The following is a 22,381-nucleotide window of genomic DNA, read 5'->3' on the forward strand; positions in this document are numbered from 1 at the left end:
CATCACTCCTTACCAGGAATTTCTCTATTAGTGTATTTGATCTGGTGAACCGCTGCAACAGTCACAGATAGATTAAATACAGGTTTCTGAACAGGAAGAAGGTCATTGTTCCTTGTTGGTAAATATTGTCTAACAACAAAGAATGTCCCGAGTCCATTGATTTTCACCCCCTAAAAATAGAACAACAAAAAGAAAAAAAAAATCACAGTGCTTTTTCAGATGGAAAACCTGATCCATCGCACTCAGTGGCCAAGGGACTGCTGAAGTCATTGGGGTGGTTGGGAGGAACGTGGTGCAAGCCTTACCCTGTTCAGCAGTAGTTGTCGTTGAATGTACTCAGCCACACCGCTCCAAATACTGATAATATCTGGAAAGCAAGCGAGAGGCAGGTCATGCTGTGCATCAGCGAGCTCACACCCCTGACTGGGGAGGTGGCAGATGCAAGGGTAATCACCTCCCCAGCCCCCTGAATTGAGGTGCAGTGCTGAGTCTTGGACTTCCAACTGTCAGTTATTATTGAGAGCCCAGTCGCGGTCTGGAGCTGAAACAGGGATGTGAGATGTGTTTTGGCCAAGGGGATCCTGTGGCTGATATCCAAAACAGGAAGGTATTTAGAGTTCAGAGCTATGCTGACAGTTGGGAGGTGCAAGAAGTCGCAGCCGGAAGAGCCTAGAGACAGTGGCTGGGCTGCCGGCAGAGATGGAAACTGCAGTAGATGAACATTCAAAGGCTTCATTCCTATCATTGGGCTCCCAGGCAGTCTCTCTGCAGCCCAGGAGTTGCAGGACACCTTGGCCTTCTGGAAACAGGCTCGAGATGCCCACATCTCCCCATGTTTTGTTTGGCCTTTGCACACAGCCTGGACACTGCCAGGTGAGCACCTCCAGCTCCTTCCAGCCTGGAGCTCAGCGTGGGCAAAACCTCTCCTCGAGGCAAGCATGAGTCCCGGGCACCCAGAGCCCCCTTCTGGGTGGTGCCGCAGCAAGGCAGGGGCCTTACCCTCCTGCTGGAGCTCCATGAGCACCGGGTACTGGTGCAGCTGGTACCGCCTGAAGAGAGCATCCCAGTGCATTGCCATCGCTGCTCCACGCTCCCTTGCTCAGGAGTGGTGCCTGCAGCTGGGAGTGACCAAGGACTCCCCTCTCCTCCTGCCCCAACCACCCCCAGCAGGCCCCAGTCCCGCTGCCCTGCTCCTGGCCTGCAGCCCCTCCAGCGTGCCGTAGGGTGGAGCTGCGCTCGCCCAGGCCTCGTGGGACACGCGGAGAGGGCTGGGGGCACTGCAGACCAGGGGGCCATCACCATGGCAAGGGAACATCCCATTGTGACCCCCACTGGCTGACAGCCGTGGCCACATACAGCAGAGGGGGAGCCCTAGGGGTACTGCTGTTCAGCGTCACCAATATGGGGTGACCGTGCTGCTTTAGAAAACGGTGCTCACCCTGGCCGTGGTTGGAGTGTGTGGCTCAGCAACGTCATAGCACTAGAAGAGCCCCTCCGCTGCTTGGGACGAGCAGTACGCGCTCTAATTCTGTCATTTCATTCCAAGCAATGCTGAGCACACAGCAAAACTAGTGGTAGTGGTGGTGGTGGGTGTCACAGAGGTGCAATCCTGCAGCTGCTGCCTCACACTGGGGAGCATCCCTCTTGCAGAGCCTCTGGCCAGCTGTGCAGGACAGACCTTCTCTGGCCCTCACTGCCAAGAAGGTGTGAGGAACACCAGGGCCTGAGGGCAAGGGAGCAACCAGAGTTTGCACATCAGTCCTCACAGATGAGCAGGACCTTTTCAAATCTACTGGGCTACTTTTCCCCTCTCCCTTCTCCACTTGCTTTTTGCTTTCAGTCTGGCATTGCATGTAAACCCAAATCACACAAACCCTTGCTCTGCACTATAAGTGAGCCCCCTGCACCACATCAGCAGAACAGATGGAGAGTCAAAGACAGAAATCCTGCCAGCAAAGGCACCAGCTGCCTGCTTTTGCCTTACAAAACCACCTGGACCGTCTCTAACAGAGGTGCCACTGGAGCTAGGAGGAAAGGCTCCAGATTGCAGATATAATGGGGCCCACAAGCTGGGTTTGGCTCTATCCCACATGCCAGCCAGGCGCTATGGACATCTCCCCGCTCCAGCGGACTTGAAGCCTGCAGAGAGCCTCTATTCTGAGGCATGAGCATTTTCTGAGGGAAAAAGCATCCTTCAAATGATCCCAACCAGTCCTGCTTCCCCCAAAAGAGCATGTGAAAGGCATTTTACTTTGGAAAAAGCCACAGCAGCAGCAATCTCTTTTATTCCTATGAATACCCAGGGAGACCAGGTTCCCCAACGTCAGCCCAGCCAGCAACGCTCCTAACGCACGTAGCGCTTGAATTCTCCTATGTCAGTGATCAGAGCGACTGCCTTGGCCACGCAGGTGCAACACGTTTCCTCAGATGTTGTGGGGGCAGTCCTAACAGTGTGCCAACTCTTTTCTTTAGGGACACCTGCAGTTTGCGACAGGAGCTCCGCTCACTATAGGAAGGACAGGAGGAAGAGGAGCAGGTAAGGCAACACAGCGCTGGGAAAACCATGCCCAGTACCTTTCCAGCCAACAAATCCGTGGTAGCTTAGGGCCTTGTCAGGGGGAGGGCAGTTCCCAGCCCAGCTCCTTACTATACTACTATAAACTCATTTGCCACTGGGAGAGATCATCTTTCTTCCTCGGAGTGACAAGACAGCAGGCAAACTTGCTTTGTGGAAAACAATCAGGGCAAAAAGCTCCATCTCCCACAGCCTGGAAGGCCTGTTATCCTCTGGAGAGAGTCAAACATTGAGACCCTGTTGTGTCCACACACACACACACGCAAACACGCCCACGTGCGGCAGCTGCGTTATGTGCGAAGAAACAGGGAGCAGCCTGGCAGCAAGGTTCCCCAAATGCCTACGCCATGCAGTGGGGATAAGAGTCCTCAGCAAGCCCGTGATGCACTGCCCCATCACCAAAACAGCACAGCTGCCTCCTTGGCACAGCACCCCATCACCCTGCGCCTGAAATAGCTTCTCTGCTGGAGCGGCACAGGCTGTGGAGACATGCCAGCCCCCTCTACGATCCCTGCGAGGGCAAGCTGAAACATAGCTAAGCTGGCCTAACAGCACGTTGCTGCTGAAACGGGTGATGCTGCTTCCTCCTCCTGCCACCACCAGCCACCGCTTCCCTGACGTCCGGTCCAGGATCACAAACTGCAGACTGGGTCAATTCAGCTGGGTGATCAGGCAGAAATTGAATCCTGCCAAAAATATTCAGCCAGAATCAACTCAGTCTGCCGCCACATGGTTCCTACATCGGAGGTAGGGTTCGAGGGGCCTGTCCTGTTGGCAGTGGCTTGCTGTTAGCTTGGCTCCTGTCTTGCCCCCCTGCAGCCAGCATGAAGTGGACAGCTGCTCTAACCGGGTTGTTTTGGTCTCTGTTTTGCATGGAGGCAGCCAGCACCCAGGGGCACAATCCCGTCTCAAGAACCTGGCTGACAGCCGGGGAGCGATTCCCTAGGTTTAAGGGGCGTTGTCCTGGTCCAGCTGCGCCACGGCCTGCACGAGGTCCTGCACAACCAGATCCACGTCTGCCCGGGTGGTGTCTCGCCCCACGCTCAGCCGCAAGGCGTTTTGCGCCACGTCGTAGGGGATCCCACAGCTGAGCAAAATCGAGGAGGGCCTGAAACACAGACACAGAGGTGAGCAGGGTTTAACTCAAGGGTTGAGGAAGCATACGCATCACCTGAAAGCTTCACGGAAGGCATAAAATGGAGCACATCTGTCCAGACGCACTCCAGACCAAACCTGTCTCCCACACAGCAACCTGCCTGCTTTCTGAAGGCACCTGCTCCTGCTGGGCTCATTGCCCGTCAGTGGGTCTGGCCCCTTCCCCTCAGGTAGGGATCTCCTCAGTGTCCATGGGTTGGCAGCTCTGCCATGTCTGTGTGGCATTTGCTCTAGACCAGCTCAAAAGCACCTGCTGTCCCCACACACACTCCGAAAGGAGCTCTCTGAAGAGACCCCATGTGGGCGTCAGTGGGTGAGCTAAGCCTACACAAACCTAAGGCAGGCTCTCTTCTAGCAGTACCAGGAGTTGAGGAGCACCTCCAAGCTTATCTGGCTCACCAGAGCCAGAAGGGCTTCCTTCCCAGCAGGATAGCTGTGGTCAGGCATTTCAGCTGTCTTCCCTGCAGTAACCCTCCCTTCCTTTGCTGCCCTTCAGCCCCTCTGAAAAGCTTTACACCTCCCTTGCTCCATACAACACTGCCCATGGCCACCCAGGGTCCCTTTCCCTTTGCTGTTCCCCCCTCCCCACGGCTCTCCTCTTGGGAAAGGACCTGGGCCTGGCAAAGCTGGCTGCTTACCGCTCCCCCTTCTCAGAGTGGCAGGCAGCCCCAACGCTGGCGAGAAGCGTCTTACAGTGCGACAGCACCCTTCGCCCTGCAGCACACACAAGCACAGGTCTCCCAGCGCCCAGGCTAGCTCCAAGGGCAGCCCGTGGTGCGCTGCCTGCCTCTATCTCCATGCCCAAGCTGCAGCCGGGTGCCTGCATTGTCTCAGGCCTGCAGCAGACGGTGTGAGGCAGGCGCTTGGCTCCATGGGGATCACCATGGGGCAGTGGTAGGGTGAGGGCATGCGGGAGATGCATGAGCAGAACTACCTTGAAGGCCTGGGCCCAGGATGGAGAAGTTACAGGTGTTACAGAGACGCTTGGAGCCTGTAAACTGGCTGTTGAGGTGGATCCTCTGCTTCCTGAAGGAGGCCTGGAGAGATCAGAGGGCTGTGAACCACTCTGGGAATGCGAGCAGCTCCATTTCTGTGAGGAGGCAGCTGGGCCAGAGGGTCATGCTCACCCTGATTCAAGGCCCTAGGGAAAACACACCTGGTTCTCGCCTTGCGGACATCTGTGTTGCCCTGCTGACTACCCCTAGAGTCCCAGGCGAGACAGGCAACAGCCCAAGGGAGAGACTAAAGTCTGCCATAGTCCCCCAGCCCCAGCAAGGAGATGGGGTGAGCAGCTGCCAGGACCACATACAGAGGAGATGGGAGCCACAGAGCTGGGCTCGTAGCACCAGGCTGAAGGAGGGACAGGCTGTGACTTCTTCCCACCCTAATGCTGGAGTGGACGAGGGATGGCAGAAGGAAGATAGGTCTAAACGTCTCCCTTACCTGGTTCCCCAGCTCTTACCTGGCCTGGACTCGAGCACCTTTAGCCAGTTTTCTCCTCTCTCATCCTTCGCTACCACCTGTGTCTCTCTTGCCCCTCTCATTTGCCTGCCACTCTGCAAGCTGAGATCCAGGGAGGGGAGAAACGAATGGGAATCAGGTGTGCTCACCTCCAGCCTGGCCTCCAGGTAATCCCGAACATCCTGCATGTGTGCCTCATAGGCCTCCCAGTTTCTGCTCACCAGCTCTGCAGCCTGAGGAGAGAAAACCCAGACAGGCTCCATCAGCCAACTCCCTCTGTGCGCAGCCTCCTGGCATGCCAGTCCAGCCCAGGAAGAGCCTCTGCAATCGCCAGGTCACCCACAAGGCCCCTGGCAGGCTGTAGGTGCCCTGCTGCAGGGAGGATACGTGGCACAGCCTGCGCTCAGTGCTTCAAAGCACTTCCTTTGATGCTGGAAACTCCTGTCTCCTTTCCTTGGAGTTTGTGTGTCCTCCTGCACCCATGGTCTGTCACTTCTAGAGCGTAACATGCTGGTTCCACCAGGCAGCAGCCCGAGGGAAACGCTCACGTCCCCCTGCTCACCCTTCACCGTCACCAACTCACTTTGCCAAGGCCAGCGATCATCGGGGTGTTCTCGGTGCTGGAAGGGAAGAGGGAGCAGTGACTTGTCATTTCTCTGGACCCACAGACAGCACAGCCCACCCCTCTGGCCCACCAAGCAGCCACCTTACCCTGGACGGAAATTCCTCTCCTGTCCCCCTCCAAAGAGCATGGGGTGCAGTGGGACGGTGGTGCCGGGGCCACGCACATACAGCGCGCCAATCCGTGGAGCATAGAACTACGGGGACAAACAGCCACCCTGAACCAGGGCCTGGAGTCTCGGTGCCCCTTTGCTGTGAGCATACCCAAATCCAAGGGCCCTCCAGCGCTGACCCCAGCCCGTCTCACTAGCACAAGCTCCACGGCTGTCTCGGCCTCCTCTGCATGCTCCATGATGGAAGTCTTGCCTCCCGCCCAGGCAGCCCCAGCTTCTTGCCCGGTGCTGCCAAACAGATCTCCCCCGACCTGCAGGAGCCATCTCACCCATCTTTGCCCAGGAGCAGCCTCAGGGTCCAGAGGACTCACAGCTCCATGCTTGCACCCCACCATACTCTCGTGACGGACACCATAAGCGCGTGGCTATTCCAAACACCCCAAGTGTCACCTTGACATGCCTGTGGCTGCCATGGCCCAGCTCTGCTCTCATCTCCACATCCTCCCTCCAGAGCTGGGGCAGTGCTGCATGCAGAGCACCTCAGCCCCAGCACTGGAAAAAGGAAGAGCTGAGTGGTGGCACCTCCCAAAGTCCCACCAAAGTGCTGGGGCAGAGCTGGGATCAGTGGGTCTGAGGGCAGTGGGCAAGAGAGGAGCAGGAGGTGCTGGGGAAAATGATCCCCGAGAGGAAGTAAGGGTCAGGCCCCGCCTCAGAGAGCAGTGATCAGATGAGGGTCGGGGTGAGAGCCACCCCTTCCCTTGTGGGTGCCATTCACAGGGAGATGGACCCAAATCCCTTGCTCCCATCTCTCACAGGTAAGAGACTCCTGCTCCACAGCCAGAGCAGGGCCAGGCCAGGATCCCAGTGCCCTGAACGAAGCCGGTGGAGGGATGTGCTCTAGCCCACGTGCTTCTTGTCCAGAGACAGCTGGTCTTCTCCGCTCTCGCCCTTTGCCACTGCATTTCCCACAGCTGCCCCGATATAGCCTCACTGCAACATAACCCAGGGGTGCCCCAGCAGAGGGGATGTCCTGCAGGGAGAACGGCTCGCCGGGCCACACGAGGAGGGCTGTACCTTGTGTCCCACGATGGTGAGGTAATCCACCCCCAGCTCCTGCACGTCCACACGCCCCTTGCCGATCATCTGCGCCGCGTCTGTGTGCACCAGGATCCTGGGCAACAGCGCAGGTGTTCTCTTCCGGTTGAGGGCACGGATGCGCTGGCTCAGCTCTGAGATGGGCTGGCAGGAAGGAAGAGGGTCTGCATCTGAGCGACCATTTGTTCCCCCTTATCACACCCTTTTGCAAGGATGTCTCCCAGACACCTTCCTGCACGGTGCATGACCTTGTCTCATCCCACTTGCTGCTCCGTAGGTCACCAACTCACCATGATGACGCCAGTCTCGTTATTGGCCAACATGATGGAAACTAGGCAGGTGGTTGGCCGGACCGCAGCAAGGATGTCGTCCACTTCAGCCTGCCCGCTTCGCACGGACACAGGCACGAAGGTAGCCTCTGCAAGCCAAGAGAAGAGCCCCAAGGATTAATAGAAAGCCTGACAGAGCCCAGGACAGGCCAGCGAGCATGCACGAAGAGAGCACTCTGGCTCTTGGGGCACCAGCATCGGATGCCAATGGGATGATGTACCCAGCTTGTGGGAATGGGAGCGCCGCACAGGGTGTTAGTACCCTTCAGAGTTAAAAAGGGGAACATCATGGAGCAAGTAGGTCCCCGTCCTCTTGTGCCTTTCACATCTAGCACAGCAAAAATGCTAATAGGCAAAATCCCCCTCTTCTACAACCGCAAACTTGAGCCTGCGGCCAGATACCACCACCTCTCTACCCTGCTGCCAGTGACCTCCCTCCAGCCCTCTCCTGGGCACCCACGCTCACCTGCCAGGCCCTCTTTCACCAGGTGCTCCAGTGGCAGGCGCACAGAGTCGTGCTCCACGCTTGACGTGATGATGTGCGGAGCGGTCCCTGCTGCTCGCGGGCCACTGTCCCCAGGCCCGTCTTGGCTCTGCTCCCAGCTCTCTCGGAAGTGCCCCAAGGCAGTGTGGATCACCAGGTTGTTGGCCTGGGGGAGACAAAGGCAGAAGGAACATCAAGGCACAGAGCCAACACAGCACCCTTCCTCTCCATTGCTCGCTTGCTTGAAAGGAAACAAAGGGCACCAATGAGCTGATCACAGCCAGATGCCCAGCACCTGCTGCCACCCACACCTTCAGCCAGGGTGGAAAGCTGAGGCACTGCCCCCACTCTTGGGGACAGCAGGGAGGCTGCGTGCCCCTCTCTTTACAGAAAAGATGGCCAGTCACCTTCCCGGGTGCTCTCACCTCTGTGCCCCCTGAAGTAAAGACGATATCCTCCGGCCTTCCTCCCACCATCCTCGCCAAGCTCTCCCGGGCATTGGTGATGATCTCCTTGGCCTTCCTACCTGTGAGACAAGGTGCAACGAGTTCTGTTATGTGTCTGATGGAGAGGAGCTAAAAGGCAGTTGTGCTGCAGGAGTTTGGTCCTGAACCAGAGAAGGCCGTAGGGCCTTTATTAGGGGTATTTAGAGTCCTTAAGGCCCTTGGGAATCTGGACCCAAACAGACTTCCAGCAGGCAGCCTGGGATTTTGCATGTGAGGTGGGGTTTTCCTCTATGTTTCCCACAGTCCTCTGCATGAGTCTAGGTTGCAGCATGGGGAGAAGAGTGGAATCAGGTGACCACAGCAGCAGGCAGCCACAGCCACTTGCAGGTGACACACAGCCTCAACTGCCACAGACAGTGCACAGATGCACAGCGAAAAGTTGCCACCAAAGAGCAGGCAGGAAATCCAGGCCCAGAAGCGTTACTCCAACCCAGCATTCGCACACTGACCGCAAGAGCCAACCTCAAACCCAGGAACCGCTTGTCCCAAATCACCCCCGAGGTTTCCAGCCACAGGGGTGCTGCGTTCAGCCCGGCCAGAGCTGCGAGCCCCGTTCTGCATTGTCCTCCCCAGCCCCCGGCTTCCCCACTACCTGCTATATAGGAACTGCTGGGATTGCCCCAGGCATCCCGCATGGCCTCCGACACAGCCTCGATCACCTCCAGGGCCAGGGGCGTAGTGGCATTGTAGTCCATATACACCTTCCTGCTGGGGGGGGAAGCAGCAGTGAGCCGGAGGGGAGGAGAGCCCCACTCACCTGTGCTGTCTTGGCAGGCGCTGCCAGGCCCAGGCCCACCAACCGCTCAGAGGTTTTAAGCAGGGCTCCTGCAGCAGCCCCACAGCAGCAGGCGAGGCGGGGGGCTCCCATCTCTCCCCACCGCACCGCTCGAAAAGGGGCAGCCAACACTCACCTCTCCGCCGAGCCATTCTCCATCTCCCCGCGGCCCTTCCCCACACCCCGCGGCTGCCCGGCTCTCCTGGCCACGGGCCCAGCCGTTAGACAAGGCCCAAGCACCACAGGAGAGGCCAGCAGAGGCTCAGAGGGACCCTTCACCCACCTCCCTCGAGGGCGGGTATTTATGGAGGGCTGGGGGCGGGGGGGGGGGGGCTCCCCGGGGCGACACTGGCCGCGTCGCTTCGCCGCTTCTCGGCCCGGCCAAGCCCAGCCCGCGGCGGCAAGAGAAGCCGCTGGATGCACCCCGGGTGCTGCCCAATCAGCGCCCTCCCCGCCTCAACCGCAGCACCCGGGCACCCGCCAATCAGCTCCCTGCTGCCTGGCCGCCCCCCATTCCCCCCCCCCCACTGCCATTGGCCTCCCCCGCGGGGAACAGGCGGGCGGCGCCCAATCAGCTCCCGCCAGCCTCGCTTCCTCTCCACTCCCTCCCTCCCCCTCGCTGCGCCTGGCGATTGGCCCAAGGGCTCCAGCCCCGCCCCCCACCTCGGGGGCTGCCATTGGCCCCCGGCGGGCCGCGCCCGCGCCGCGGCCAATCGGCTCCCGCCTCGGTGTCTCGCGCAGGCGGCCCCCGCCCACCTGCGCCTGCGCCGCCCGCCCGCCGCGGGGCGCTGTGGGCCGAGGACGGCGACGGCGACGGCGACACCTCCTCGCGCCGCCGCCCTCACGCGCCGCTTCCTGCTTTGGGCGCGGGCCAATCGGAAAGAGACGGGGGAGCGGCGCCGGCGGAGTTCCGCTTCCTACCATAGAGAGGCGAGCGGCTAGAGGGGCGCGCGCGGGGTTGGGGGGGGGAGGCGGCCTTCCGGGGAAGGGCAGGCGGGCGGGAGCCGCGGCGGCGGTGCTGCTGCCCCTCTCCAAGATGGCGGCGGCAACCTCGTCCTGTCCCCCCCGCTCCTTCCTGCGCAGGCTCCGCAGACCCCCCTCCAAGATGGCGGTGAGCCCCGGGGAGGGGAGGGGAGGGGCCGGGCCGGGGGCAGGGCGCGCTAGGCCCCGCCGACCCCCGCCCGCGGCTCGCAGCAGGCCTCGGGCCGGATTGAGGGAGGGACGGGGGGGGGCGGGCGGTGCCCGGGGCTCCCGGGGCTCCCCCCCCCCCCCCGTCCGCCGGCGCCGCGGCCCCGCTCGGCCCCGCTGCCCCCCGGTGCCCCTGGCGGAGGGGGCCCGGTGCCTTGTAACCCTCCCCCCTTCCCCGGTCTTACCGGCCTGGGCGCGTTTCGTCTCTGCCCTCTGTGCATCTTCGCTGCGGGAAAAGAAAAGCAACGCACTTTGCTTCACACACTCATATATATATATATATATATATATTTTTTTTTTTTTTCTGTCTTTCAGATTATGGCATAACTACGAGATAAACGAGCAGTGATGGAATCACTGGACACCGAGGTGAAAGTAAGGAAGACTCTAGGGACTGTTGAGTATGTAGAGTCCTCTGGTTTTGCCCAGGGAATGCTGCCCACGAAGAAGGATGTGGTTCAGAACATGCTGTATTTGCTACAGCCCAAAAGAGCTGGCCAAGCCCAGCGGTCCAAAGAGGATGCGGCCCAGTTGCTCGCCGAACACCTGCAAGAGCACTGGTTGTTTTGCAACTTGCATACCATTGCAACAAAAAACATAAAGAAAATTATCCTCAAAATGTATGAGGAGTTCACCAAATTGTATCAGACCAGAAAGCAGAGACAAAACGAGGCTTTTACAGAGAGAGCAGACAGATTCAACGAGAGTTCGGATAAGCTCTTTGACATATTTTGTACAGACACACCGACAAGAAATAAACTGGAGGAGTACAGTGGGATAAAAATGACTGGCACTGAGTGGAAATTTCTTGAAGATCAAAGAAGTGAAAGAAAAATGTACTATGAAGATTGCACAGACAAGCAAGAATTGCAGATGATGGAAAGAAGACGGAAGATACAATGCTTAGAGCACTTCAGAAAACTCGCCAAGGAGGAAAAGGAAGGAAACAAAGCAAAGGAAACGACGTATAAATGCGATGAGCAGTCCGACGAAGGCACGAGTGTGGACGAATCCTATCCTGCGGAGGAAGAGAACGGAGGGGCTCCAGGCTTTTCGCTGAGGAGCAGAAGAAAGCGCCGGTGCACCGCGTGGTCCTCCAGTCCAGCGACTCCTGCTAGCGATGCCATGCCCCTGGAGTGCCAGCATATACGGATGAGCATAAGGAGAGTTAGGCCTGGGTTCTACGAAACTGTGGACAAGGTCAAAAACTGCTAGCGCATGCCGTCGTCGGCAAGCAGAGCTGCTGGAGTACGAGGTGGCGATACACACTTTAGGCAAGTTTGAAACCCCACAATCGATTGGAAGTGATTGCTGTAGATCCCCAGCCAGAGCTCAGGAACGTCCTGCCTCCGGGGAAGAGCGCTGGGATGACAGCAGCGGTGGCAAGGACTAAAACACACGAACTCAGAAGGCTAAGTGGTCATCAGCTAATGATTTGAAGGCTCAAACACAGCCGATGATCTAAGGTTATGTAGCGTGTAAGCCTCTTCACCCAAGGTTCTGTCTACGCGAGTGTGTTTTCAGAAGTCTCTCACCATTTCTGAGCCAGTGGTGGCCTAATACTATAAAACAGGACTCTCTTTTACTGCAGGGAAATAACTTGGACTTGTTGCTAATGTAAAATTCATGTACTGAAGAGCCATTAACTCCAGCTAATTTCACTGGGAGTGAAAGGTGTTCAGCCCCTTTCAGAATTTGCTGTTTCTGTGAGGAAGAAAGCTAGTTTTTTAGCTTGCATTACCCAGTCTTGGAGATGCATTCTGTGATTTTTGTTAATGGATTGCTCTCTTGCTTGCGGAGGGAGAAATGGGAGAGAGAGAGAGAGAGAGAGAGATGAGATGAGATGAGATGTTTGAGTGCTTTGGCTGTAAAAGTGTTGCTGATTCCGAATGTTTTATTTTGCGCAGTGACGTTTCCTTGATCAGGATAAACCCTCCCATAACCTGATGATTCTTAACGTGAAATCTGTAATCTAGGAACTGAGAGGTGTGAACCCTAAATGAAGTGGTCATGTTTTATTTGCCATGGGGGTAAGGTGGATGGAGGGATGCAAATGGCGTTGTTTAGTCTGGAATGGGAAGAACTTTATAAGCCATTATCCTGCCTTCTTAGGATATAGGGAAGAAAAAGCCTTCCCAAGAATGAGTAGCTGAGGTGTTTGCAGCAAGAGGCTTCTAAATCTGGGCTTGCCTTTCCACCCCGTGTAGGTCCATTCAGACAGCAGGTAGTTTTCCAGCAGGAGTTTGTTTGAGCAGAGTGTAACCCTCTTGCCCTTGTATGTACTTAACCAGTGGCATGTCTGTGACTTTAGATCCGTGCAGCACAAGGGTATCTGCCATGTTTAGTTAGAGTTGCTTTACTGGTCTTTAAAGATGAGAGACTTGAACTTTCTGTGAAAGCCAGTGCTGGAGATCTCTCTGGTGAGCTTCCCAAACCTTGCCAGAGTACACTAGAAATAAATAAAGCAAGTCTCTAGTTGTCCCTAGAGGTACTCTGGTAGAAAGAGCTCAAACTTGCCTAGTTTTCCAATTTACCTTTCAGTGTGAACATTGGTTTCCCCACTCCAGTATCTCAGCTCCTCCCTGTTTCTTACCTCTACACATCCTGCATATCATTTTACTGACATTAACTTGTGCTGTTTCATTCTTTGGCTTTTGCTCCCTTTAACAATAAATGCATGTACAAATAATTTTGACAGCTCCTGTAACTTTAATGAATCAGTTCTTGGACCGCTTTGAAGTCCTATGCCAAAGGAGGAATGAAACGCAAAGTAGCTGCTGTTCAAATTCAGATGAAACAGAGCTAGCAAGCACAGGAGGCAGCAGCCCCGGCCTCGCTGCTTAGTCAGGCTCCAGCGTATCTCCCTGCTGTCCCTCCGCCTAAGGACTGATCTGTCCGGCCCTGAGCGAAACATCGGCCTCCCAGCGAACTTGCTCATAAGTAATTGCTGGGATCCTTGTTCTGTGTCACTGAGAAGTTCTTCATGGTAAGTTGCTCCAAAATATTTAGTGTGTTCTGCATCACTCTTACTTAGTGTCGTTTCAGGTTTAATAAGACGCACCCCCGTTCTGCAACACCCTTCAACCTCCTCTGCTTGAGAGTTCACAGCCCTCTTCTCTCCTCCTCTCTCTGACACGCTTCACTGACTTCCCCTTGCAAATTATGTCACGTTTAAACTATTTGCCTTCCAGCCCTGAGATGCTGGACTTGAGCCTCTCACTGGGCTTTTACACCAGCAGCTCTGTTTCCGCAGGGAATATAGCCAAGCTCCGACCTCGCAGAAGTAGAATTTTTTAATAACTGCTGTAAAATCCCCTTTGTATTGCAAATATAGCTGACGATATAAATGCTAGTGTGCAAAGTAAATCCGGCAGGATTGACTAGAATATGGAACACAGCTGTGCCGTGCTTTATGATATTCAGGGATTCAGGGAATTTAAGGTTGTCAGATCTGACTTCCTGTGCACCGCAGGCAATTACATTTCATTCAGCAGCCCCATGCTCAGCCTAGTAGTTTCATTTTAGCAGACGTGCATCTTACAGAAAGTCTTGAGCTGAAGATGTCAGAAGCCGGGCAGTCTGCTGTCTTCCTCAGTTAAGCACTTAATGGTTTGTCACCTTTGTTGTTTTAAGAGAAATTGTGACCATCTTTCAGGCTGTGGTTCTTTTTATGCCATCCTGTACAGGCTGAGCAGTGTTTGTTGCGTTTAAATCATGTTTTGTTTTTTTGTTTTATTTTTTAACCGGGTTTGATGACTGTGGATAGAGCCACAGCCTGGCTCCGTTTCTGCTGCAACAGGGGGAAAATTTCTAAATGATGTATTCTGATTGCTCTTCTTTGGGACCATGGTGCCTTTTTAATCAGGACAGTAAAACTTGTCCCAGGACTCTGTACTTTTGTACGTTAACAGTTGTTGACTTTCCTTTTTCGGTGTGTCCCAAATAAATTAATATAACATACCTCCAGGCTTTTGTTTCTTCTTTTCTTTCTAATGGGGGAGGAAAGAGGAAACTGAAGCTAAACTAAATCTTCCCTACTTCAGCTCTTGCTCCTGTGCTCTTACAGGAGCAGCTGTGAAGCGTGCGGGTGGACGTGCGTTCGTCTGGACTGTGCGGGGCAGTGGGAGGAAAACGTCTAGAAACTGGAGCGAAAGTCTAGAATTTAGGCCTCCCCCCTTCCCCCCCCCCCCCCCCACGGAGCCCTTTTACAAGAAAGGCTGGAGCCTGGAGCAGCCAAAGGTAAGGAGAGAGGGCTGAAACCGCGGTGTCTGGTGGCAGCGTTTCAGCTCGGCTGCCTCTGTGCGTCAGGCACGGCGAGCTCGGCGTCGGGGATCTAACGACGGCGGACAGAGAGCCGTTCCTTTCTGGCAGCGTTGCTGTCATCCTGCCCGGCTGGCCGGTTCCCCCTCCTTTTGCTGCTCTTTCCTGACTCTGATTCAGGGAAGCGCTGGGGCGGTTGCGTTTTGAGGGGGAAAGAATTAAAAGAAGGGATCTGAATCAATTTAAATATTGATGTTCTTATTTTCTGATTTTTTTGTGTGTGTGTTTTATCTAGCCCGTAAGAAGTTACCAAAGCTGAACGTGTGCAGCAGAGCTAGAAGCATGGAAACAGAGGGCACCCGGAAAGCTGAGCGGGGCCTCGGCTCCCCTTGGCCCTCTCGCGGCCAGGCAGGGCTCACGCCAGCCGGGGGCTGCGTTTTACGCTCTTCCTGCAAGGCACAGCTGACTCTTCAAGGCCGTTACCAATACCTTGCAGACACCGCGCTCTCCTCTTAAGCGAGGTGTTAACGCAGACGCGCATCCGATCGTCCAAGTCTGTACACGCTCTTCAAATAGCGCCCGGCAGCCACTGCTCGGCCTCGCGCCTGGCGTTGCATAAAAGGGAAGGACCGACACAAGCAAATTATTGCTCTGCTGGCTGGGCCGGATGTGGAGAGCGCTCGCCGTCCGCCACTCAAAGCACAGAAGCGCTCGCCCAGCTGGACGTTAAGACAAGTCCCATCAAGCCCAAGGAGCAAAGCGCCACGGGAGCGCGGCTCGCGGCCGTTCCTCGGCGCCGGGCAGGAACGAGGAACCTGCCCGGTTTACGGCCCGCGGGTCGGGGCTGGGGCGGGAGGAAAGCGGTCTGCGCTGGGAGGGTGAAGCCGGCCTGCCGAGCTGTGTCACGGACGCGCTTGTGCTCGGAGCCCGTGGCTGGGCTCGAAGGGAGACCAACCTCCCTGGTCGCCCGAGGGCCGTGGCTGACCGCCAAGCTCAGCTTCGGTCGCTCGCAAGCCTCCGGTAAGACATGCTTGGAGAGAACGGGGGGGGGGGGAAAAAGGTGTCGTGCCGGAGCGAGTCTGGGCGAACCCTGCCGGAAAGTGTTGCAGCGTTGGGGCGGCTGCCAAATCGTGGCTGTCGGCAGCGCCAAAACCCGTGTCCTCCTTCCCGTTCCTGCTGCCTGCCTGCGTCACCTCCCAGCCTTGGCCCCGGGCGGGAGTTACGGGGCTTTGAGACGTTGCAGCAGGTATTTTGCCTCTTCCCCTAGTTTTCCCCCCCGCCCCAAGGTCACGCCGGAGCTGTCGCGCCCTGTTTTAAGAGGGGCGTGTGCGGGGTGTCTCGCCGAAGGCCGCCAACCCACTGCGCTTCAGCCGGGGGTGAGCGATCCGCTTTCCTTCGCTTTCCAACTCTCGTTTTTAAAACGGGTGACTTTTTTTTTTTTTTTTTTCCCTTTTCCAGCTCCAAAAGAAGCGGCGCGCCGCTGCCCGGTTGTCAGGCAGCTGCAAAAACCGCGGCGGCAGAGATGGCCGTTTTCCCCGGCTGGGCGCCGCGGCCGAGTTTCTGGATGAGCGAAGCGGGCGAGCTGGAAAGTCCACAAATTTTTAGGGGCTCGCGGGGACGCCGGGGCTGGGCCGCTCCGCCTGGGGTGATGCGGGGGGGGTGGATGGATTAGCGGCAAGCGGCTGTATCGGGGCAGGGCCGTCGCGGCAGCGGGAGGATGGATTTCGGGTGACGCAGGGAGCGTGACGAGGTTCCTGGTTTCGGGGGTCGGCGGGCGGGCGCCCGGCCCGGCGACTATTAAAGCTCCCGCTCGAGGCGAGAGGTCGCCGCCGGCCGACCGGCCGGGGTTGGAGGGGGTCCGTCTCGCGGCCGAGGCGGGCATGGCCGGCGGGGCGGGCGAGGGCGACCTGCGGCGCCTGCTGAAGCTGCACCGCACCGAGATCGCCATGGCCGTGGACGACGTCTTCCCGCTGCTGCACGGCTTGGCCGACCACGACGTGGTGCCCGAGCACATGTTCAAGGTGAGGGCGCGGAGACGGGCTGGAGATGGCGGCGTTGGGCGGGGGGGGGGAGAGCATCATTTTGGGCACCGTTGACGGCTGGCTGCCGGCGCCGGCAGGAGACGCTGAGCCGGACGGAGCGGGAGGGCTGCCACCGGGCTTTCCACGCCTTGCTCACCTGGCTCCTGGGCCGCGACGCCGGCGCCATCCGCGACTTTTGGGGCGTCCTCTTCAAGGACTACAACCTGGAGCGCTACGCCGGCCTCCAGCCCATCCGCGGCGGCTTCCCTCCGGGTAGGCGCGCGAGCCCGGCCGCCCCGATCGCCGGTTGTGCCCTCGCCTCCCCCCCTCCCCGCCCCCCTCCCGGCCCCAAAACCACCACCCGTCACCCCTTCGGCAGAGGTGGACCCCGGGCAGCAACGCCGGGCCGGGCGGCCGCCCCTCAGCCCCACGGCGCCGACCCCGCACCAGCCCCACGGCAAGAGGAAAGCGCCCGAAGAGCGAGACGGCTCCCGGGTCACCCGGCTTTCGCCTCGCCGTCTCGCCAGCCCCGGTACGGAGACCGGAGATTTGGGGGGGGGGGCACCGAAACGTTGTCCCCCACCCCCACCACCCCAACGCCCCCCACCACCCCATAACCCCGCAGGACCCCCGGCAAAGGCGAGGGCCGCCAAGAGGCCGGAGAGCGCCGAAAGCCACCGCTCGCCCCGCGCTGGCGGTGAGTGCCGTCCTTGCCCACACCGCCGCCGTGGGGCAGAGCCCCTCGCCCGGCCGCCCCCGCGGCCTCAGCCGCCCCCCACCCCTGGACCCGCAGGCGTTCAGGCCGCGGCCGCCTCGGCGCGGGGGGCCGGCGCGGTGCCGCCCGTCCGAGGCGTCCGGGCCCAGCAAGCCTCCAAAGCAGGTAGGCCTCTCCCCCCCCCGCCAAAACCCCCCCCCACCCCCCCTCGGCGGTCCCCGGCGGGCGCCCTGCCGCCCTCTCTTCCAGGCGACGCCAAAAAGCGCCAGGAGCCCGGCGGACGGGGTGAAAGCCGTAGCCCGAAACCCACCCGGTGTGGCCTGGACCCGGTGCCCCACCAGGTGAGGGCGGCCCCCCCACCGCCCCTTGCGCCGGGCCGGGGGCCGCCGCCGCCGCCGCCGACCTCCCTCCACCAGCAGAACGAGGACGAATGCGCCGTGTGCAGCGACGGCGGCGAGCTCATCTGCTGCGACGGCTGCCCCAAGGCTTTCCACCTGGCCTGCCTGGCGCCCCCGCTGACGGAGATCCCCAGGTGCGCCACGGCTCTGCTCCCCCCCACCCAAACGACCCTCCCCAAAAACCTTCCACCTCCCCCGCCGCCTCCCCAACCCCAAAACGTCCCTCACACCGCCTCCGCCGCGCGCAGCGGGACGTGGCGGTGCGTCTCCTGCGCGCCGAGGACGCCCCAGCCGGACGGGCACCCGGACCCGCGCCGGGAGATACACGCCGAAATCCAGGTAGTTTTCCCCACCACCTCGGCCCCAAATCCCCGCCGCCGCGGCCCGCTGTCCCCCGCCGGGGCCGGCAACGCGGGCCGGGCCGGGCCAGGCCGGGGCTGAGCCGGTTCCTCTCCCCCCGCCCCGGGCAGAAGATGGCGGCGGGCGACACGCGCGGCCACGGAGGAGACGTGAGCTACTGCGGCCGGTGCCTGGCGGCCTTCCCCGCGCCCTGCCGCTTCCCCGGGCTCGGCGGTGGCAGCGGCGGCCCCCCAGGGTAAGCCCCTTGGGTCCCCCACCACCGCCACCACCTCTGCCGCGGGGCCGACTCTGCTGCCAGGACACACGCACACACACACGCACACACACACACGCACACCCGGCTCCGCACTACACCCTGACGCTTTCTGCTATGCTGTCGCAGGGGGCTCTTGCTATGCAAGTCCTGCGCGGCCAGCCCGGAAACGGCCAACCTGGAGGGAGTCACAGTCATTGGAGACCACCCGCTACAGGCGGCGAAGGTGAGTACCACCACCACGGCCACAGCATTGCCCAGGGCGGGGTGGGGATGGCGGAGGGCACGCAGGCAGCGAGGCGCAGTGCCCCGACAGATGTACAGACGAGCTTAGCCGGAGTACAAGCGATTCGAGGCAACCAACAGCCCAACGATCGAGACAAGGAACAACCGGCAGGGTGGTGGTGGGGGATGAGCCCCTGGTGGCCACAAAGCAGTCACCAAAGTTGTGCCACGCTGGAAAGACATGGCCCCCAGGGACGGGGAGACGCGGGGCACGAGCCGCACGTTTGGGCTGTGCCTGGGTTGGGGGTTGTGCCCTGCACGTACAAGCGCCAAGGACAGTCGCAGGAGCATGGCCAGAAGGCTAGAAAAGACAGCCCGCGAAAGGGGCAGGACCCCGGCTGCCGGTCCCAAAGCGGCGGTACCCACTGCCCTCTCTCCCCAGGCGAGCGATGACGCTGGTGTCGACCCAGTCCTGAGCAGGGAGGAGCTGGACTCGCTACTGGGCGAGGTAAATCACCGAGGGGGGCTGTGCCTGACCAAAACAGGCACCGGCGCACAGCCCACGTGGGACAAGCAACCCCAGCGCGGCGGAAGGGTGCTGGCCATGAAGAGAGGCAAAACAGCGATGCTTGGGTGCTACCCACAGAGCTCCTGGGACGGGATCCTGCAGTGGGCACTGCAGACCATGACACGGCCCCGTACAGATGCCCATGGGCTCTTCGCTTAGCAACACCCAGGACGGCGGCAGGAAAAGGACAGGGTCTGTGCCCCACGCTCACCTCAGCCCTAGGAAAAATGAAAAAGGGAACAGTACAGCACTCTGCAATGACACAACACAGCGTGCAGGAGGGGAGGTCCTGAAAAGGCCTAAAAGAGAGCACAGACACGCTGTATGGTGAAAACAGTTATGAAAAAAAATAAACAAAAACCAAGACAGAATACAGCATGATCAGTCACTGTCGAAAAATGATATCAAAACAAAAAGAAAAAGAAGCAAACCAAAAAAAAAACTTCCTGGAAGACAACACTGGGCCAAAAAATAAGATTTATACTACGTAAAAACATCACAGCCAAATGAACCATGTCAATCCGACAAAAACATATGCCCTGCTGCTCCCCACCCGCAAAAGCCTACAGCACCCGGTATTCCCAGGCGGTCTCCCATCCAAGTACTAACCGGGCCCGACCCTGCTTAGCTTCCGAGATCAGATGAGATCGGGCGTTCTCAGGGTGGTATGGCCGTAGGCAACACCCTCCCCCACGCACACCCCCTTCACAACACCCCCCACCTCCCGCACATCTCACGCCCCCTCGCCCAACACCCGCCCCGCACACCAGCCACCCTCCCCACCCACCTCCGCCACACTCCCCCCTACACAACACCCACCAACACCCACACGCAACAACACCCCACACAGCCTCCCGCAACTCCCCCCCCCCACAAAACACACGCCCCCGAGCCACGCCCCGCTGCTCCCCACCCGCAAAAGCCTACAGCACCCGGTATTCCCAGGTGGTCTCCCATCCAAGTACTAACCGGGCCCGACCCTGCTTAGCTTCCGAGATCAGACGAGATCGGGCGTTCTCAGGGTGGTATGGCCGTAGGCAACACCCTCCCCCACGCACACCCCCTTCACAACACCCCCCACCTCCCGCACATCTCACGCCCCCTCGCCCAACACCCGCCCCGCACACCAGCCACCCTCCCCACCCACCTCCGCCACACTCCCCCCTACACAACACCCACCAACACCCACACGCAACAACACCCCACACAGCCTCCCGCAACTCCCCCCCCCCCACAAAACACACGCCCCGAGCCACGCCCCGCTGCTCCCCACCCGCAAAAGCCTACAGCACCCGGTATTCCCAGGCGGTCTCCCATCCAAGTACTAACCGGGCCCGACCCTGCTTAGCTTCCGAGATCAGACGAGATCGGGCGTTCTCAGGGTGGTATGGCCGTAGGCAACACCCTCCCCCACGCACACCCCCTTCACAACACCCCCCACCTCCCGCACATCTCACGCCCCCTCGCCCAACACCCGCCCCGCACACCAGCCACCCTCCCCACCCACCCACCTCCGCCACACTCCCCCCTACACAACACCCACCAACACCCACACGCAACAACACCCCACACAGCCTCCCGCAACTCCCCCCCCCACAAAACACACGCCCCGAGCCACGCCCCGCTGCTCCCCACCCGCAAAAGCCTACAGCACCCGGTATTCCCGGGCGGTCTCCCATCCAAGTACTAACCGGGCCCGACCCTGCTTAGCTTCCGAGATCAGACGAGATCGGGCGTTCTCAGGGTGGTATGGCCGTAGGCAACACCCTCCCCCACGCACACCCCCTTCACAACACCCCCCACCTCCCGCACATCTCACGCCCCCTCGCCCAACACCCGCCCCGCACACCAGCCACCCTCCCCACCCACCTCCGCCACACTCCCCCCTACACAACACCCACCAACACCCACACGCAACAACACCCCACACAGCCTCCCGCAACTCCCCCCCCCCACAAAACACACGCCCCCGAGCAACGCCCCGCTGCTCCCCACCCGCAAAAGCCTACAGCACCCGGTATTCCCAGGTGGTCTCCCATCCAAGTACTAACCGGGCCCGACCCTGCTTAGCTTCCGAGATCAGACGAGATCGGGTGTTCTCAGGGTGGTATGGCCGTAGGCAACACCCTCCCCCACGCACACCCCCTTCACAACACCCCCCACCTCCCGCACATATCACGCCCCCTCGCCCAACACCCGCCCCGCACACCAGCCACCCTCCCCACCCACCTCCGCCACACTCCCCCCTACACAACACCCACCAACACCCACACGCAACAACACCCCACACAGCCTCCCGCAACTCCCCCCCCCACAAAACACACGCCCCGAGCCACGCCCCGCTGCTCCCCACCCGCAAAAGCCTACAGCACCCGGTATTCCCAGGCGGTCTCCCATCCAAGTACTAACCGGGCCCGACCCTGCTTAGCTTCCGAGATCAGACGAGATCGGGCGTTCTCAGGGTGGTATGGCCGTAGGCAACACCCTCCCCCACACACACCCCCTTCACAACACCCCCCACCTCCCGCACATCTCACGCCCCCTCGCCCAACACCCGCCCCGCACACCAGCCACCCTCCCCACCCACCTCCGCCACACTCCCCCCTACACAACACCCACCAACACCCACACGCAACAACACCCCACACAGCCTCCCGCAACTCCCACCCCCCACAAAACACACGCCCCCGAGCCACGCCCCGCTGCTCCCCACCCGCAAAAGCCTACAGCACCCGGTATTCCCAGGCGGTCTCCCATCCAAGTACTAACCGGGCCCGACCCTGCTTAGCTTCCGAGATCAGACGAGATCGGGCGTTCTCAGGGTGGTATGGCCGTAGGCAACACCCTCCCCCACGCACACCCCCTTCACAACACCCCCCACCTCCCGCACATCTCACGCCCCCTCGCCCAACACCCGCCCCGCACACCAGCCACCCTCCCCACCCACCTCCGCCACACTCCCCCCTACACAACACCCACCAACACCCACACGCAACAACACCCCACACAGCCTCCCGCAACTCCCCCCCCCCACAAAACACACGCCCCCGAGCAACGCCCCGCTGCTCCCCACCCGCAAAAGCCTACAGCACCCGGTATTCCCAGGTGGTCTCCCATCCAAGTACTAACCGGGCCCGACCCTGCTTAGCTTCCGAGATCAGACGAGATCGGGCGTTCTCAGGGTGGTATGGCCGTAGGCAACACCCTCCCCCACGCACACCCCCTTCACAACACCCCCCACCTCCCGCACATCTCACGCCCCCTCGCCCAACACCCGCC

General features: G+C 59.7%; 3 protein-coding genes and 8 non-coding genes across 28 annotated transcripts; 2 read left to right on the plus strand and 9 right to left on the minus strand.

The window, feature by feature from the left end:
- Positions 1-14: 14 nt before the first annotated feature.
- SCLY (selenocysteine lyase) lies at positions 15-9,987 on the minus strand. 14 transcript variants are annotated; one of them, XR_011142856.1, is made up of 14 exons: positions 9,251-9,639; positions 8,932-9,047; positions 8,259-8,359; positions 7,816-7,999; positions 7,311-7,438; positions 7,000-7,164; positions 5,903-6,009; positions 5,775-5,811; positions 5,341-5,424; positions 4,665-4,767; positions 4,369-4,444; positions 3,492-3,683; positions 306-367; positions 15-170 (listed from the first exon to the last, which is right to left on the minus strand). XR_011142856.1 is itself a non-coding variant. In XM_068954531.1 (13 exons), the coding sequence occupies exons 1-12, from the start codon at positions 9,271-9,273 to the stop codon at positions 3,524-3,526; spliced, it is 1,284 nt and encodes a 427-aa protein (XP_068810632.1). In that variant the 5' UTR covers positions 9,274-9,703; the 3' UTR covers positions 2,246-2,506; positions 3,492-3,523. The 14 variants fall into 14 exon arrangements, 13 of the variants coding, with proteins under 13 accessions (XP_068810632.1, XP_068810634.1, XP_068810639.1 ...); XM_068954531.1 differs by lacking the exons at positions 15-170; positions 306-367 and adding an exon at positions 2,246-2,506 and having other exon boundaries at positions 9,251-9,703; XM_068954533.1 differs by lacking the exons at positions 15-170; positions 306-367 and adding an exon at positions 2,246-2,506 and having other exon boundaries at positions 8,932-9,044.
- LOC104154193 (uncharacterized) lies at positions 9,871-14,263 on the plus strand. 2 transcript variants are annotated; one of them, XM_068954544.1, is made up of 2 exons: positions 9,871-10,044; positions 10,618-14,263. In XM_068954544.1, the coding sequence occupies exon 2, from the start codon at positions 10,651-10,653 to the stop codon at positions 11,515-11,517; it is 867 nt and encodes a 288-aa protein (XP_068810645.1). In that variant the 5' UTR covers positions 9,871-10,044; positions 10,618-10,650; the 3' UTR covers positions 11,518-14,263. The 2 variants fall into 2 exon arrangements, with proteins under 2 accessions (XP_068810645.1, XP_068810644.1); XM_068954543.1 differs by having other exon boundaries at positions 10,037-10,225.
- Positions 14,264-16,439: 2,176 nt separating this feature from the next.
- AIRE (autoimmune regulator) lies at positions 16,440-19,570 on the plus strand. Of its 4 annotated transcripts, none has more exons than XM_068954526.1 (11): positions 16,440-16,583; positions 16,682-16,856; positions 16,963-17,115; positions 17,209-17,280; positions 17,548-17,639; positions 17,718-17,830; positions 17,945-18,035; positions 18,167-18,291; positions 18,439-18,535; positions 18,977-19,042; positions 19,181-19,570. In XM_068954526.1, the coding sequence occupies exons 1-11, from the start codon at positions 16,443-16,445 to the stop codon at positions 19,259-19,261; spliced, it is 1,206 nt and encodes a 401-aa protein (XP_068810627.1). In that variant the 5' UTR covers positions 16,440-16,442; the 3' UTR covers positions 19,262-19,570. The 4 variants fall into 4 exon arrangements, with proteins under 4 accessions (XP_068810627.1, XP_068810628.1, XP_068810625.1 ...); XM_068954527.1 differs by having other exon boundaries at positions 18,170-18,291; XM_068954524.1 differs by having other exon boundaries at positions 18,977-19,570.
- Positions 19,571-19,662: 92 nt separating this feature from the next.
- On the minus strand, positions 19,663-19,781 carry LOC138068346 (5S ribosomal RNA). Its single transcript, XR_011143077.1, has one exon. It is a non-coding gene; the product is annotated as a 5S ribosomal RNA (ribosomal RNA).
- Positions 19,782-20,022: 241 nt separating this feature from the next.
- Positions 20,023-20,141, minus strand: LOC138068250 (5S ribosomal RNA). The gene has a single exon (XR_011142979.1). It is a non-coding gene; the product is annotated as a 5S ribosomal RNA (ribosomal RNA).
- A 241-nt stretch (positions 20,142-20,382) lies between these two features.
- LOC138068272 (5S ribosomal RNA) lies at positions 20,383-20,501 on the minus strand. The gene has a single exon (XR_011143001.1). It is a non-coding gene; the product is annotated as a 5S ribosomal RNA (ribosomal RNA).
- Positions 20,502-20,744: 243 nt separating this feature from the next.
- LOC138068300 (5S ribosomal RNA) lies at positions 20,745-20,863 on the minus strand. Its single transcript, XR_011143030.1, has one exon. It is a non-coding gene; the product is annotated as a 5S ribosomal RNA (ribosomal RNA).
- A 241-nt stretch (positions 20,864-21,104) lies between these two features.
- On the minus strand, positions 21,105-21,223 carry LOC138068233 (5S ribosomal RNA). The gene has a single exon (XR_011142961.1). It is a non-coding gene; the product is annotated as a 5S ribosomal RNA (ribosomal RNA).
- Positions 21,224-21,462: 239 nt separating this feature from the next.
- Positions 21,463-21,581, minus strand: LOC138068283 (5S ribosomal RNA). Its single transcript, XR_011143012.1, has one exon. It is a non-coding gene; the product is annotated as a 5S ribosomal RNA (ribosomal RNA).
- Positions 21,582-21,822: 241 nt separating this feature from the next.
- Positions 21,823-21,941, minus strand: LOC138068294 (5S ribosomal RNA). The gene has a single exon (XR_011143024.1). It is a non-coding gene; the product is annotated as a 5S ribosomal RNA (ribosomal RNA).
- Positions 21,942-22,182: 241 nt separating this feature from the next.
- On the minus strand, positions 22,183-22,301 carry LOC138068261 (5S ribosomal RNA). Its single transcript, XR_011142990.1, has one exon. It is a non-coding gene; the product is annotated as a 5S ribosomal RNA (ribosomal RNA).
- Positions 22,302-22,381: the final 80 nt, after the last annotated feature.

Source organism: Struthio camelus, chromosome 9, assembly GCF_040807025.1.
Source record: "Struthio camelus isolate bStrCam1 chromosome 9, bStrCam1.hap1, whole genome shotgun sequence".
Lineage (NCBI taxonomy): Eukaryota > Metazoa > Chordata > Aves > Struthioniformes > Struthionidae > Struthio > Struthio camelus.

Excerpts from the sequence above, each read along its gene's own strand:
- SCLY (XM_068954531.1), bottom strand. The coding sequence starts at position 9,273 with ATGGAGAATGGCTCGGCGGAGAG. Across the intron at positions 7,165-7,310 it reads ACGAGACTGGCGTCATCATG|CCCATCTCAGAGCTGAGCCA; the intron begins GTGAGTTGGTGA and ends CCTTCCTGCCAG. Across the intron at positions 6,010-6,999 it reads TCACCATCGTGGGACACAAG|TTCTATGCTCCACGGATTGG; the intron begins GTACAGCCCTCC and ends TTGTCCCCGTAG.
- LOC104154193 (XM_068954544.1), top strand. The coding sequence starts at position 10,651 with ATGGAATCACTGGACACCGAGGTGAAAGTAAGGAAGACTCTAGGGACT.
- AIRE (XM_068954524.1), top strand. The coding sequence starts at position 16,443 with ATGGCCGGCGGGGCGGGCGAGGGCGACCTGCGGCGCCTGCTGAAGCTG. Across the intron at positions 16,857-16,962 it reads CCGCGGCGGCTTCCCTCCGG|AGGTGGACCCCGGGCAGCAA; the intron begins GTAGGCGCGCGA and ends CCCCTTCGGCAG. Across the intron at positions 18,036-18,166 it reads AGATACACGCCGAAATCCAG|AAGATGGCGGCGGGCGACAC; the intron begins GTAGTTTTCCCC and ends CGCCCCGGGCAG.